We start from the raw sequence: 16,010 nt of genomic DNA, 5'->3' as shown, positions 1-16,010 counted from the left end.
GTGGTTGATGTTTTTGCTATCTGAGATAAGCCACTATGTCACATATCATCCCTCTATTTTTAACATGTGTCCTTCAAGTGCAGGAGCCTGAGACCACTGTGGTGACACACATTCCAGACCAAAAATTCACTGTAAAACAGGCCAACAGGACTGTCTTTTTTTATTTTTTTTCTGCAGACATGATAACCTTGACAGTTCTATTTTCTTTCTCCCCTTTTCTGCCCATTGTAAGTCATGCAGCAATGCATGGCTATTCAACCCAAGCACCAGCAGCTCGCTCGGACACAGAGAGTATGTCGAGATGGAGAATGGCCTGGTTGTCAGTAAATATTTTTTTACGGGATTAGCAGGAGATAGAGAGAGAGGAAGCAAAAGAGGGAGAGTGAGTTTAATATTTATTTATTAACCAAAGAAAGAGGGACCGCATCAAAGTCAATTTCCTATTATACAAGGGAAGCAATATGTTGAAGTCCAGACTTGACATGTACCGTAGACCCAAAAACAGCTGCCTTCCATCTTCTCTATATTTAGCCCATCACCTTCCTTCCCTGGACAGAATATAAAGTCGTTTCATATGATTTTTTCATGTGGTATTTATTTCCCAAACACAAGGACATTTCTCATTGCTTTGCAGTGGACGAAATTCACTTTCAGCCGAGCCCCATCAAAGCTCTTGAACACCACAGCTACATTTTGGTTGGTCTCCTTTAAAACAGCATTGTTATTTAAATGTCCAATCAATCAGTTTTATTTGCACCGGCCCCCATAAATAAACGCTGGTTGTGTTTTTCTAACACTACCACACTACAACTGTGAATCATCTGTGTAGGACATGATGTCCAAAGATTCTCTGTTTATTCACAGACAGCTGGCAGTACACAGAACAACACTGGTTGAGTGGGAACAGGGATTTCCAATGTAATCCTTAATTTGATTTAAATGCCTTAATTTACATGATGGCTTCTCATTCAGAATGAAATAAATCTGAATGAAATCATTCGGAAATAAAGTGTTTCCAGGTAGTTTACATGGGAAATATTCATTCCGAATGAGGGTTTACATGGGAGATCAGTTCAATCGCCTTTATTCGGGTGCGCGCAAGGTTTGCGGCAGGGAAGGTTTCTGATTGGATAGGGGGCGGGGCGGATGTTACGTTTACCGGAAGAAAACACTGTAGTCCTCTCTCCGGATAACAAGATGCTTGACGACGCCGTTCTTAGTGCCTTGTTCGGGCTTGTTTTGCTTATATTCTTGAAGCAGCAGTACGACAGCAACCTTGTTCTGCTAATGCTTCGTCTGTTGTGGGGGAGAAGGGAGGTAGAAGGTCGAAGAAGGGAGGTAGAAGACCGTGCTGTGGCGAATGGAAACCGGTGAGTGCAACGAGTCCGACTGCTCTAGCTCAGCCCGTTGCTATGCAGCCCGTTGCTATGTGCGCTATATACGTCATCGCGCCAGAAGTGCAAGGAAACGAGCATGCGCAGAAAGACCGGAATGAACTTAAAGAGGAATGAGTGTGTACATGCACACAAAATTTTTTCCTTTGGAATGACAAACGGAATAAACCACCCCCTTTAATCGGATTTAATTTTCAATCGGAATGACCATTTACATGACCACTTTTAATCGGAATGGCCTTTCATTCCGATTAAAAGTGGAATTAAACTGTCCATGTAAACGTACTGAGTGTTGAAGTCAAATGTGTGATGCTGGAAAGCTCAGTAAACCTCTGTCTGTATCAGCTGCACAACAATTTTGTGCGTCACCACTTAATCAGAGCTCTGTTGAATGTCTCTGTTTAGTCTGCAAGTATTTTCTGAGGTCTAGCAATGGAAAATGGTCCAGAGAGTCCTATTAACCTGTATAGAGAGGTCAGAGGAGGCGGTTATTTCCTTATGGGGCTTCATATTCCTAACACAGCCCTGTAAAATTATAGCAGGTCATTAAAGGACTCTGAGACTATGCAGCTCGGCACATGTCATGTCACTGCTCTATTTCTCTCCCTTGTATCTTATAAAAAACATTTCCACAAATTGAAGATGGACGAGAGCCACAACACTGACCTCAAGCACTAATACCTACTAAAACCGCATTAAAAAGGAGGACAGTGGCGCCCGTTATACCCACCTTTGAAGTAAACTAATACTACCTCAACCTGAGGTGAAATAACCCGATGATGGATATAAAGCTGTGAACCAGAGCCATAATGTTCAAGCAATTTAGATATTGGCAATGACTCCCTGCCAGGCAGGGTCAGATATTTATGAAAGCTCATAGCACAAATAGCCTTAAAATTTCATAAAGGGGCATCAACAAAAAATATTAAACAACTAATGTGTGTGAAATAATCCTTACAGTCAAGACAAATATGGATTGATGGGCAGGTGGTAAGAGGCATCTTCTGCTTCTGTAATCCCTGCCCTTTTCATAACGTTGCTTCCATACTTACAAAGACTTAAAGTCCTTTCAAGATCAAATAAAGAAGAAAATGCACTAAAAGATTTTTTTTTTTATCCTCGTCTTTGCTACATGCAAGGTAGCAACCCATTTCCACTTTTTCATACAGCAGACATCCAAAACTCTTCAAACAAACTTCAGCCTTGTTGACCCTGTGTCCTACTTGACATAAACATTCAGGTACTTGAAAAAGTAAAGCCCTCCTGGCTCTGTAGACTTTCCTCACATTAATTTCCTCGCTGGAGAACACAGCTTTTGGCCAATCTAACTGTTGTTGAGGAGTTACCCAAAACAATCTGTTTTGCCAGATTTGGGCTCATTATCAATGGATGGAAAAACAACAGGCACTTGCTATCAATCACTCAACTCGTGTACTGAAGCTAATGACATAAGCTATTACTAACTAATGAAGAACCAACCAACCAAGGACCACACTGTGCATTTCAATTGCAGATCTCTAAACCTGATTCTGTATTTTGATATTCTCTAACAGCCTAAGGAAAAACCACCACCACTATCCACTCCTCCCCTTAGCTGACCACTCTTACTGCCTCAAGCGAGGGTGTTCAGGTATCACAGAGTCTTGTTCACAAGTGAGGGTAGAATGGAGTGAGAGATGGATCAGTGGTTTGGTGCAGTCTGAAGTGATGTGGGTGCTGTGCCAGAACTTCATGATGACGAGGAAGCTGAGCCGGAAGGCGAACCTTTCAATTTACTGGTCCATCTATGTCCCAACCCTCACCTATGGTCATGAGCTCTGGGTACTGACCGGAAGAATGAGATTGTGGATACAAGAGGCCAAAATGAGTTTCCTCTGTGGGGTGGCTGGGCTCAGCCTTAGAGGTAGGGTGAGGAGCTCGGACATGCAGAGGGAGCTCGGAGTAGAGCCGCTGCTTCTTTGCGTCAAAAGGGGTCAGTTGAGGTGGTTTGGACATCTGATCAGGATGCATCCTGGGCACCTCCCATTATAGGTGTCCCAGGCACGTCCCACTGGAAAAAGGCCCAAAAAGGGTATACCCAGAACATGCTGGAGGGATTACGTGTCTCATCTGGCCTGTGGACACTTTGGGGTCCACAAGGAGAAGCTGGAAAGCGTCGGTGGGGTGAGGGACGTATGGGGTGCTTTGCTTGGCCTGCTGCCCCCGCAACCCCGGCTAGCATTAGAAAGCTGCATGCAGGTTTACAGTGCAAATAAAGTTCAGACAGATTATTAGAGACTACATTACAGAAGCTTTAAAGGAGCAATGTGTGAGATTTAGGGGGATTTCGTGGCCTCTAGTGGTGATGACTGCAGACTGTAACCAGCTGAAACCTCTCCTGGTTAGATCCTTACTGTTAATTGCTCAGGAAAGTTTTGCCAGGAGCCAGAGGTCTCTTCCTCTCCAAAACAAATGGTCAGGGGTTTCATTTATTAACAAATGCAAAGGATCCACACTAAACATGTATACAAACAAAAGCCAAAACTGGCCTGTGCCAAAAAAATAGTTAACAGTTTCTACAATCAGGCTTACACCTCACCATCTGTGTCGCCAATTTCTTGTCTTCAAAATGTTTGTAAGCATGGTTCAAAGTTTTTCCCATCAAGTCTGTTTTTATAGATCTCAACTTTTGTGTAGGACGTGCCATATGTCTCTTTCAGGCCTCGTTTTGTGCATATGCAGTGTTTATAAATGAGGTGATTAAAACCAGTAAGACCCTGAATACAGCGTTACAAATTAGTGTTTCACTTTAGCTGTTTGGCCTATCTGTGATGAGTACCTGCTGATGTGTGTTCACTTTTTTTTCTGATAATTTAACATGTGCTTGCCTTTTTTTCCAATCTAGACATTCAGAGGGTTTTTACCAGGAGGTAAAATATGTCAATGCCAAAAGAGGTCTTTACTTCTCCCAAACAAATAGACCTGGTGATTTAAACCGGTAAAAACACTGAATAAAGCAGTTTCACATTGCAAATCAGTGTTTCTCACAAGCTGTTTAACTTGTCGGAGACAGGTCGCTAGCCCAGCACCTGCTAATGTGTGCTCATCTTTTTCTCTGATAACTTCAGATCTAGACGTTCAGGTGGATTTCAGCAGAAGTCGAATTATCCAAAGAAGTCTCCAAACAAACAGAACCAGTGATTAAACACTGAATACAGCACTTTGACAATAAATAGAAACAGTTTTTTCTGATGCTGCTCGTCATGGAGGGGCTGCTATTAATGGTGGCCGATGTAAAAACACAATAAACACGAATGGCCCTATCTAGAGCCAGTGCTTGGTTTGTCCATTCTAGGCTACTGTAGAAACATGGCCAGCAAAAGGATGCTAGAAAAGGAAATATCTTATTCCACATTTTATACTTATGTAATTAATACAGATTACAGTTGTGAAGAGCTGAATCTAATTCTTTCACTTGGCTGATTGGAAGAGTGTAATCATCATAAGAATGAGACAAGATGTCATGGTATCAGATTTGTCCATACAAGGAAAAATACTGAGCAGTGAACCTTGAAGCGCTGCATGTAAGCAAGGGCTGTGAGGAGTCAAAGCCATTCAGTGACAGAGGAAATTCTGCATTAATCAAAAACACTGTCCAAAACCCAACTTTATCAAAAAGGTTTAACAAAACAAAACAATACACTCAGTATTTGAGACATCAGAAACACTAGAAAGAGCAAGAACCATACTTGATTACATTCATTGCTAGAGGAAGGAGTTTTGTTTTTTTTTTTTTTTGTTAGGGCGTTTTTTTTACCTGCTTCGATCCAAAACTAAAGAGTGTATCGGACATGTTTGATAACCATGTGAAAAATCATGTAATGCAATAATAATCAAAGACAGTAAAATATGTCAAAGCAAATATTCAGTGCAAGAGTAGGACATTGTGAGTCAAGGTCATGCCACGTTTTAGGAAGACAATAGGCAAAGAAATATCAGAGTCCCCTGAGAGCTGCGAAATGTGTTGGTCACTAAGGGGCTACCTGATTTATGAAACAGCAACTGGTCCACCACTAGTCCTGTATAGCTAATACAATCATCCATCTATCTTTGCCTCCAAGCGTTCATCCAGATCTCAGTACAGTACAATTTTGTAGAAGTAAAAAGTCAAGAGAAATAAATCTTATTTTAAAGTGGTCCTACATTAACTTCCTATGAAAAACTGTTTACATTTCCACACTACACTCTGTTACAGGAACACTACAAACAGAGATTAGATTATCAGAGCGATTAATCTTTGTTCACAATCGCACTGGGAACCAGCAGAAGGCAGAAAGGGTGACTTACAGAACTGCAGAGTAAGGGCTCTATTTAGGGCATAAAGATGAGAGGCAGACCTATGACCTATTTGAGTGAACCTCACCTTGACTAAGTAAGAAGTAGAATACCATCCTTACCATCACAACCATAATCCTTCATGTTCCTGAGTGGCTGTCGAAAGCAAATGAAGTTTACAGTTTATCTTCAAAATTAGGGATGTTAGACCCACCAGGACTCAAGCACACATTTTATGTTGATTGAGGCTGTAAAGTCATTATTGTGCTCTCAGGGTTATGTAGCAGGATGTCATTCCAACTCATGTGTACATAATAGCATACTAGGCAGAGGTATAATATGACAGTAGGGGGTAATGAAGGAATATGAGACATCCAATTCCTGTGCTGTTGAGGTAGACAAATCAGACTGCTTAGGACCCACAGTGAGACAGTAAGGATATCCCAAAATGACACGTAAACATCACCAGAGAGCCCATCAATACTAGTTGAACAGCTGTCCTCCATGCTTTATTATGATTGCACAACAGTGGAGGTTACAGCAGGGCTGTAGCTTCCACCCTCTCTAAGTTAATTGTATAAGGCTCAAATATTTAGCTTTGCCTGTGCTGTCACCTCTGATGGATCACTACTGCTGCTGCATTCTCTCTGTGCTCACAGGTTTAAAGCAGATATAGAGCTCGACTATCCCCTTTCCTGTATGTCACTTGGGAACATACACCTTTGCCCTGAATGAGAAGGATGGGGAGACGAGATGATAGGATTATGAGGGAGCATAAAATCAAAGTAATACACTGTAGGTGCTTTGCACCTACAGGGATTAATATTTTGACTGAAACAAATCACTTTGTCGAGTAAATATGAAGCACCAAAGGAGGTGTTTGGTCTGTCAGTCAACGGACTGATGCATCAGTCAGCTGGGCTTTACTAAAGCTGTGCCTTGAAAATGGCAAAAATGATCGGCTAACTGAGTGATTAAGACGTAACTTTGGGATGTCCAACTAATGAGATACTTTATTGTCTATTTCACCAGGTCGTGCCAATCACTGGTCAGCCATCATCGGTGCCTCCCACTCTAAGAATTACGTGCTGTGGGAATATGGTGGCTTTGCTAGCGACGGAGTTAAACAGGTAGCTGAGCTGGGTTCCCCTGTCAAAATGGAGGAGGAGATCAGACAGAAGGTAAGATTCTCCAGCACTTGCAGATTGCCTATGTGCTGTGCATAAACATTTCTTGCAGTTAATGTATTAAACAATGGCATGAGTGTATTCTCTGTTCTCTCTGGGAGTATTTTGCTGTGACTGAAGCTAGGAAGAGATGAGTCGCATAACACCACAGGGGCCTCAGAGGATGTTCTAGGGCTTGCACACCTGATTTCAGCAAGGCATGAATTGCTTGGACATTGTTGTCCACACTGATTAGTGCTTTCAAGCATCTTCACTTCTCTTAGCCTGCCTCTGCATCTACTGTGTGCACATAGGATCTTTGGGGGACCTAATTTGGGTGTTGAAAGAAAAGGTGAGAGGAAAATATCACTCCCGTTGTGTCATGAAATGAAGCCAATTACACGTACCTCCAAAAGGCTCAGCATTCAATTCCTGCACATCAGTTCATCTTTGATCAGAGTTTGGGGGCTTGACACAACCCTCATAATGCTCAGGAGTTGCTTCGGTGGTAGCATCTACAGGAAGAAGCTGTTATTTCCGTCATCAACTCAGTGCTAATTAGTAATCGATTCTAACTAGGCTGAGTTACGTCTCCCCTACTGTGCCCTAGGGAAATTTTCTCTACTCTCACTTTTGAACTGCCTTTCACAGCTTTCACCTGGCTTTTACATATTAAGTTGTAGGTTTTTTTTTATATATCTCGTGTGCTCCACTCTTCACGTTCCTTCTCCCTCCTTGGCTTCTCTTCTCGTTTTTATTTCAACAAACAGCATGGTATATCTTTTTTCTTTCCTTCTTCTCCATGGCGGCTTCTCTCACTCTCAGAATAGCCCATGCTGGTACAGCAGATGGTCCTGCAGAGTGCTTATTGCTGGCTAATATTGAAGACCTGGAGTCACAGCAGATAATGAGTGCATAGTGTGAGCAATGGGGTCTCCGTGTCATTGCTGCCTTCCCACAGCTAATACAGCAGACTGTTTTTGTATTTTTCTCATCTCCCGGCCCGGATCATAGAGGTGAGAGTAAAGTGGCAGTACATTTGATTGACCAGTACAGTAGGTGTGCTGAAAAAACATAAATTTTGCTAGCCATTTATGTTTGAATGTTGTGTTTGCACTTGTGAATATTTCTGGAGCACATACAGAAAAACATGTCATTTAACCACATGATAGATCTTGTTTGCCCACCTGAAAGATCATTTACATAAACCAAGAGAGACAACCCTCTGCATTCTATAGGTGGGTTGCGAATTATTTTCAAGACATCCAGCAGTTTGATTGTACAGTACATGGCTCTTTAAACATCCGCAGATGTGATGAAATGATCGACAAGGAAGAAATGAGGCATTTTCCTCACCACCCGCGATCATATCATCACCAGGTGTGGCGTGGCTCAAGCTGTGGTTGTTGAGGATAATTGCTCAATATTGAAGTGGGACTGGCTGACGCATGAATGGAGGGCAATGATTACACAGGCAATCAATAAAAACTCTGATTAGTCTGATACCAGCAAGCCGCATGCTATTCTTCACTGCTTGAAAAAAGCCAATAAGAAATCAGCCCTTTACAATACCCTGTACATGGCTTAAGTAGTGCCATTTATGTGTGTTGGTTGCCTGTGTGTGTTTGTAAGTGGACCTACAGTACTGTAAATAGGTGACTGCACTGAGCTGTTGTCATGTCATTTTGCCTCACATGACGTGAGTTCTTGGAGGTTGATGCTCACAGCTGCTTTGATACCTGGAAGCTAAAAAGTCTTTTGTTGCCTCAGACAACTGCCGCACACGTTCATTGTACCCACGTTTATACAATTTAGACAACACATATAGTCTGTCGATGCCCTTGAGGTAAAGAGGCCGTGTGAAGGAGGCTCCCTCTTTTGAGCCGTGCAGCGCTTCTTGGTAAACGCTGACACAAACAGAAAGCTGATTCTCTTTTGTGTCAGGTGGTGCATCGGGGGAAGCAGCTAGCGATGAATGCAAAATTGATATTCATAGCCAGGCTCCACTCCAGCCAAGGGGTGCGCTGATCAGAGTGTTCATACAAAGTTTCATTTGCAGAACCAAGCAGGCATGCGGACCGTGCAAACGTGTGCGCACACACACTCTGCACAGAGCCCTCTTTATCCCGCTCATGTCAATTCAGAGTGTGATGGCTTTATTTTCTTTCTAAGTTTTGTCACCCTCTGTGAGCATGGACAAGGGTGTGCTGCACCAGCTGTCTTGCTGCGCATCAGATGTGTGGGGAAAAAGGTCCTCCGGTGATAAATGCATCTTTAGAATCAGAGCTTTCTTAATAAACTGCAGATGACAGTATTTTGCATTTTCTTAGAATTTCCCTTTTAAAAACACAATGTTCATATACCTAAATGAGAAAGAATGTGACATAAACAGTTTGCTAAATTGAATTCGTCCATCTCATACAAGCATGCTGCTCGGCCGCTCCTTTCAGTCCTCACCATGTGACCGGCTGGTAATAAAAATATGATTGCATGTCAGAGCCTCCTCAAAAACAGCCTTTCACCCACACAGTCTCAGCACCTCTGCACAAGCAATCATGACAGTATTCCACTCATCATGTGGCCTGAGATTGTAAGTGCGATCATTACTGCCCTTTTCAAGAATTTATATATTGAAATAAACAGCATAAATTTACAGTGCAGTGGATGAAAAGGCACTTTGATTTGATTCATGATAGCTTTCTACCAGAGATGCAGATTTGTGTTTGTTTAGAGTACTCCTCTGTTAGTGAGCAAGTGGATAGGAGATATGTCTAGAGGTACAGTGCATACATGTATGAATGTAATGGGGATCCATTCTTTACGAATTTCCCAGTCTGGCTCACAGGATGCAGACTGTGGGTATAAGTGGGGCTGTCGCTGTGATGGAATTTCCCTTGCAGTGATTAAGGGTGGCCCAACAGCGCAATATGCAGAATAATGCTATTTTTTGTTGTCCTGATTTTAGTGCTTTGTAAATAAGCATTGTTGTTAGACTATTAGTAGGTACATTGTTGCTTTTAGATGACAAAGATGACACAGTTTTGAAACAAATTAAGTATTTGTTCATTGTAAAATGCAGAACACACAGGAGCAATGAGGGGCGCAGCCTTTTTTTTTTTTTTTTCAGCTGAGAGGCTTTGGTTGCGCCTGGTTGCTATGGTACTGAACATCTGCAGAAGTTAAAATGTTGCCACAAGGTAGAGTACCTCCTTGCTCTGGTCCTTGCTCTGGGTGAAGGGAAGGCTAAAGCATGTAGGGAGAGAGAATGGACTCACTGTGTAGGTTCAGTATTCATTTCTACTCAATTTTTGTTGTTCTGCAATGTGACGGTTAGTCTCTGTGGTATTTGTACTCCTACTGTGTGAGTGGACAGCTGTGTAAAAAGTGAAAATGACAAGCAACTGCAGGGTTTTACTCAACAGGGAATATTATTTAACTCTTAGTGACCACAAAATGTGCAGCACTCAGCGTAGAATAGATGTTCAGCGCCTCATCTGCGATCCCATGAAAAGAAAGAAGCTTGCCATCCCTTGCAGCTGACCAGTCAGTAGTGTGGTGTTTGCAGTATTGGAGGTATCACGACAGCCTTAGATGTCAAGCCAGTCAATTGCCGCCTGTTACAGACAAAATCCCCATTGCTATTAAAACTAGTCTTGCATATCCAGAACCATCTCTGCACTTCATTTGAGTGCTGTGTGTGAAACAACATCAACCTCAGAAGTAGCAACCTTCACACTAAAACGTCTGTTGTTTTATGTGGCGTTTTATTCTGCAGGGATTCAGCTATTATGTATGTGCAAATGTACAAATGTCTCAATACTATTTAGCACCATCACTGCATCCTAGACGAAGCACCACCCAAGATTGTGATTGGTTTAGAGAAATACAAACAGCCCAGAGCTTCTTTTTTTTTAACCTTTGTGCAGAATTCCGATGGCTTCAGGCAGATCTTTTCCAACACTGGCACAGCACAAGATAGGGCTGGCTATGTGAGACTACAAATTTTCAGACCGTAAACAGATGTGCACTACGGTTCCATTTGCCAAATGCAAATGCTCTTCTCAGAAGATTTGGCAGCACAGAGATGCAGCCTGGGACCATCGTTGTTGTCCCTCCTTTCATGTCTGAGGTGATTTGTATTTTCATTCAGTCATTACAGAAGCTCAGTGTGTCACTAATGAGAAGTTTAATGAGACTCTCTCCATGGACCAGCGACCAGGTCCAAGGCCTCAGACGGATTATGAAATCTCGCAGCATGGGGCATTTTTCATTATTGCACAGTGCGGGCGCTTACGGAATCCTCTATTATCCTGAGCTCCACAGCTGGGCCACATAGCAGTGACAACACAACTCATGTTGGAGCAGAAAAGAGACATTACAGATTAATGACAGGAAATAGAGATCTGTGTCACTCGATTCAGCTGATTCTTATTATATTGTCTGGCAGCTTTTCATTTTTACAAGGATACATTTGCAGATGATGCTTTTATGGACCATCCCAGCAGAATGAAAGAAGTTAAATCTGTTATTTCTCAGCAGGATTCATAAAAAAGTTTTAAAAACTGTAATGCTAATTGCTTGTTATTTATCACAGTCGAATTGCCAGGTTGATGAAAGTTCTTTCACAGTCTGCAAGGAGCTTTAGAGCTGACTCACAGATTTCGTTTGCATGATGAGCAAAAGAACAACAGGTATTATGGGAAAAAAATGTCAGCTCTTTGTTAATCTTTCTCCCTCTGCTCCTCTCTGTGTGCTCTTTACAGGGATTCAAATGATAATTTTGCAGTTCAGTTGTCGTGAGAACAGTAAGGTCTGCCATCTGTAAGTGGGAGGCCTGTAGTCAGGAGCGTGGGTAGAGAATAATAGATTTACAGGTTCCTTTGGGTCCTTGATTCTCACTGAATGAGCAGGTGTGTATGTGTTTCTCTTAGAGAGAATTACTTCACAGCCACTTTGCACTGCACAGAAATCCATATTCCCCATGTGTCTTTTGGCACACTTTTAATTACCTTTTGTATAAGCATTGACTGGTGCATCTTAAAAGAGTACATGTTGTGAGAAGTGATGTAACTATTTAGTAAAAGCTCAGGGAGAAATGCTATGACTACTATATTGATCAACTGAGATTGAGGGCGTTCGTGGGAAGGATAAAGTGAAGTTATTTTATTTTATTTAATCATAGCAATCTGTCTGCTGATTCTTTTTTCTGTTATTTTGAGGAATGCTTCCTAGAGTGCTTTCAGACCATTAACTTGTTTCATAGCTGGGTTTCACTCTTGTTATTGTTTAACCGACGGCACACTTAACACAATGTCTTGGAATTGCTCACAAGCGTGTTCACACACAGATTTTACTCCATTCATTTCAATGAGCACAACACAATTAAAGCACAAACTACAAGAGCACACTGCTCTATCTAAGCAAACACTCAATAGTTGACATTTTGATAATGAGCTATTGTGAATTGTCTTTTCCTCCCCAGCACATGGCTGCTGTAAGACCTTAATGATGCCAACAGATTAGAGAAGACTGGATGACTTGGGTCCAGTTATTTTCTTGCATAATTAGGTTTTGTAATGTCTTTTTGAGATCCAATCTCTCATCAAATGACGACAGATGAAACAGGTCTTCACCTTGATGTCATTCAGAATTGGTCTTTCAACCCCCACATTTAATGAACTCCTTGGCCAGCTAATTACCTTGAGCCTGGGTTTACTGTATAAGGGAATATAGGGGGGGTCAATGCAGCATGCATACATGTATGATACATCAATGAAATTCACTCCCTTTTTATCTACCCCTGAACGGGAGGAGTTCATGATTACTCATTCAGAAAATATTGCTGTGACAGTTGTATTTGAGATGTGTTTATGAGACAGTATACCCATACAGTACACCACTGTGCTGTATTCAAGTGTGCTTGAATACAGCACAGTGGTGTACTGTATGGGTATACAGTACACCACTGTGCTGTATTCAAGTGTGCTTTAGACAAGTGGATGCTGAAATGGGTCAAGCTGTGTAGGGGCTGGGGGTTTAAATGCTTTTAGGATTCACAGTGGTTCAGATTTTTCCTCTCCAGGGCCTATGATCTAAATCCTCCCTCAGGCATGTTGTAATATAATGAAGCATGGAGAAGGAAACTCTTCACCAGAGGTGTAATAATCTTTTAATCTTAATGTGGATTAAGTGATGTACAACACGGCAAACTGGTAGCATGTATTATCTCTAGGTACTTCAGAAATTATTATTTATAAGCACAAAATATTGTATGTTGGTTTTTGGAGAAAGTGATTTTGTTCAGCTGTATTTTGTCTTAAAATTTAACATTCATGATAATTTTTAAATATTTAGATGATTGTTAAATGTGGATGCAAAATACTGCTCTAGCTGGGACTGTCGTGGAAGGAATTTCACCCACGATAATTAAGGTTGGGTCATCAGCATAATATGCAGCATTTTTTTTTGTTGTTTTTGCAAACTCCTTCATTTATTTAGTTTTTAGTGCTTTGTAAATCAGCTTTACTATCAGGCTATTATTAGGTATACTGCTGCTTTTTAATTGACAAAGATGACACAGTATTTTAAAAAAAAAACTTGTTTTAGGGCTGCCCCGGATTAAGTATGTTCCTAGTCAACCAATAGTCGTCATTTAGGGCCATTAGTTGACCAGTCACCTGCATGTTTACGATATTAATTTAATTATAAAATTATATTTTGCGCGGGGCAACACAATGGTTTGAGTTCAAGGTCTGCAAAAGAACAGTATAAGTTAACACTGTGCTACATTACAGAGAAATACAAAACCGTACTAATGAACCTTCATTAATATAGGTCTATATTTTATCTACAAGTGCACGTCACACACTGAGTGAGCTGCCTGTTAATGACGCTGTCAGCAAAGCAGTAATGATTGTGCTAAGTGGCTAATGGGCATGTAGCTACTTCCATGTTTCAGATGATACGTCATGTTTGTAGTCGACCAATGAAGATGAGATAACATTTCACCTTGGGTTCATCTTTCACCTTCTCAAAATGATCCCATACTTTTAATTTCCTGCCCGAAATGTTATTAACTAGCCTGTGTGATAACCGCAGGTACCAGCCCTGTAAATTAGGGGCCGTACACATGCCGTGTCTTTAACCGCCTGAAAAACACAAGGTCCAACATTGGGTGCTCCTCTTGTGCCTTTTTGTGCCAGCTCTCAAGAGTGTGGTGGCATGTTGCGTCTGAGTTTGCTAAGCAACCTTAACAAGCATCATATAACCTATTTACCTGAAATCCTGAGTGCTGAATCTTGCCGACTAATGACCTTTCTGGCTGACTAGTGTGTGGTCGACTATTAGGGGGCAGCCCTAGTTTGATCAGTATTAAGTATTAAGTCCTCCTCCATTGTTGTTCAGCGATGTGATGGTTGGTCTTTGTGGTATTTGTTTGCCCCTCCACCACTGTGAGTGGACGGCTGTAAAAAGTGACAGTGAAGAGTCAAAGCAGCGTTTGACCCAAAGTTTAGGGTTTTTTTTTTTGTTTTTTTTTTCAACTCTTGGCAACCAGAAAAAAAAAAGGAAAATGTGCAGAGGTCAGGGCAGAATAGATGCTCAGTGCCTCCTCATGCTGCTGCCAGTTGTAGCATAGTGTAAATACACTGCACTCCCATAGAGAAAAAATCATGAACATGTGGTTGTAGTGGTTGCTTGCCATCCCCTGCGGTTGCCTTGTCAATAGTGCAGTATTGCAATATCACAGTTTTTGCAGCAGCCCTGACTTCAGCCCTCTGGATATAGCAGAGTGGAATGCAGAGGTCGTTAACATAATAATACATACATAAGCTTCAAGCTCTTTTTCTACCTTTGTCTGTTCAAGCTATTGTGTTGTAGTGCCCCGTATTCCTTGTGTATCTTTCTGTGCGCATGCTGCTGCATGAGGCCAGGTTTGCAACAGTGGGATAGCAATTAGCTATAAAGGGGCCTCCTAGAGGGCAAAGTCTTGACCCCACCTCTGTATCCAACCTTACCAAGCCATGGTGCGTCATGCCAAACCCTAGTGGGTGTAAGAGCATGCAGAAAGTCCCGATTTCTTCACCGCCAACCCCCCATGGCTGCCTCTCCCTTGCTACCCTACTCTTCTGTTTGCTTAACATTTTGTTTTCTGGGTATCTTCTCGGATGTCTGTTTAAAAAACAAAGAAGCAAATACCCAAGTTTAGCAGGGAGTAATTCTTTAATTTCAGTTGGCAGTTTTCCCTTGGCCTGTCAAGTCAGCTTTATGAGCCCAGCAGAGATATTCCTGTTTGAGAAAACAAAGCTCTCAAAAACCTTAATGCCTGCCTTGGTTCCCAGGACTGTTATTATGATTGCCGAAATCGAGCAGTACAGCCGGAGGCAAGCACATTTTGAAATGCAGTGAGGTAGAGTTAGCCAATATGTGCTTTGTGTATGTGCATGTGTGTGTCTGATATGCACATGCACATAGTTTGGGCAAATGAGTGGGTCTGTATTTTTCTCATAATGACAAAGTCAGAGAAATGTGTAACTCTATTATTAAGATACACACAGGGTGTAATAGCCTCCCATGCAGGTTTGGATGGTGTGTGTTTGTGGCTAATCGGTATGATTTGTTGGCAGATTCATGCAGGTCTGTTTGCATGTGTCCTCCATTTGTGTATGGTGTATGTGCAGCCCTTAATGTTGACTTAACTGGTCCTTAGTGCAGCTGGCCGGCTCAGGACTCAGGGCTACATCCACAGTCACAGGGATAAAAGCTGGATTATTCTGGAATCTCAGACATCTTGGCCGGAGGCAGCTTTGATAAAGCCGTCCCAGTGTCCATAGAACTGAGTGAAATAAAAGAGTAGTAGCCAGTGACAGAGAGAGGACCGGACACTGCTCCAGTCCCTCTTGTTTAGTGCACCGTAGCATTCATGGATTAGACATTTGCCTTGTTTGTCTTGTGTGGCTCTGCCAGAAATTTCCTCTGCATATTTGTCCGTTCCTGTGAGTGTGAGATGACACAGTTTAGGGAAATTAAAAGTCTAATTTATGCTAAACATTGGGCTGTTTTGAGTTTGCTTTGTATCTGTAGCCTCCAAGGGGAATCTTTCCCCCTTTTATCAGTTATTAATCAAGGCCATTAATAT

At 41.9% G+C, this 16,010-nt stretch overlaps 1 protein-coding gene across 1 annotated transcript in view; it reads left to right on the top strand.

The window, feature by feature from the left end:
• spon1a (spondin 1a) overlaps window positions 1-16,010 on the top strand; it is a 105,803-nt gene that overhangs the window by 27,852 nt on the left and 61,941 nt on the right. Inside the window, exon 6 of the mRNA XM_033631114.2 lies at window positions 6,741-6,889. Within this exon, the coding sequence (XP_033487005.1) occupies window positions 6,741-6,889 (149 nt within the window). The remainder of the gene's footprint in view (window positions 1-6,740; window positions 6,890-16,010) is intronic.

Source organism: Epinephelus lanceolatus, chromosome 2 (assembly GCF_041903045.1).
Source record: "Epinephelus lanceolatus isolate andai-2023 chromosome 2, ASM4190304v1, whole genome shotgun sequence".
Classification (NCBI taxonomy): Eukaryota; Metazoa; Chordata; class Actinopteri; order Perciformes; family Serranidae; genus Epinephelus; species Epinephelus lanceolatus.
This window is presented reverse-complemented; position numbering and strand designations above follow the sequence as displayed.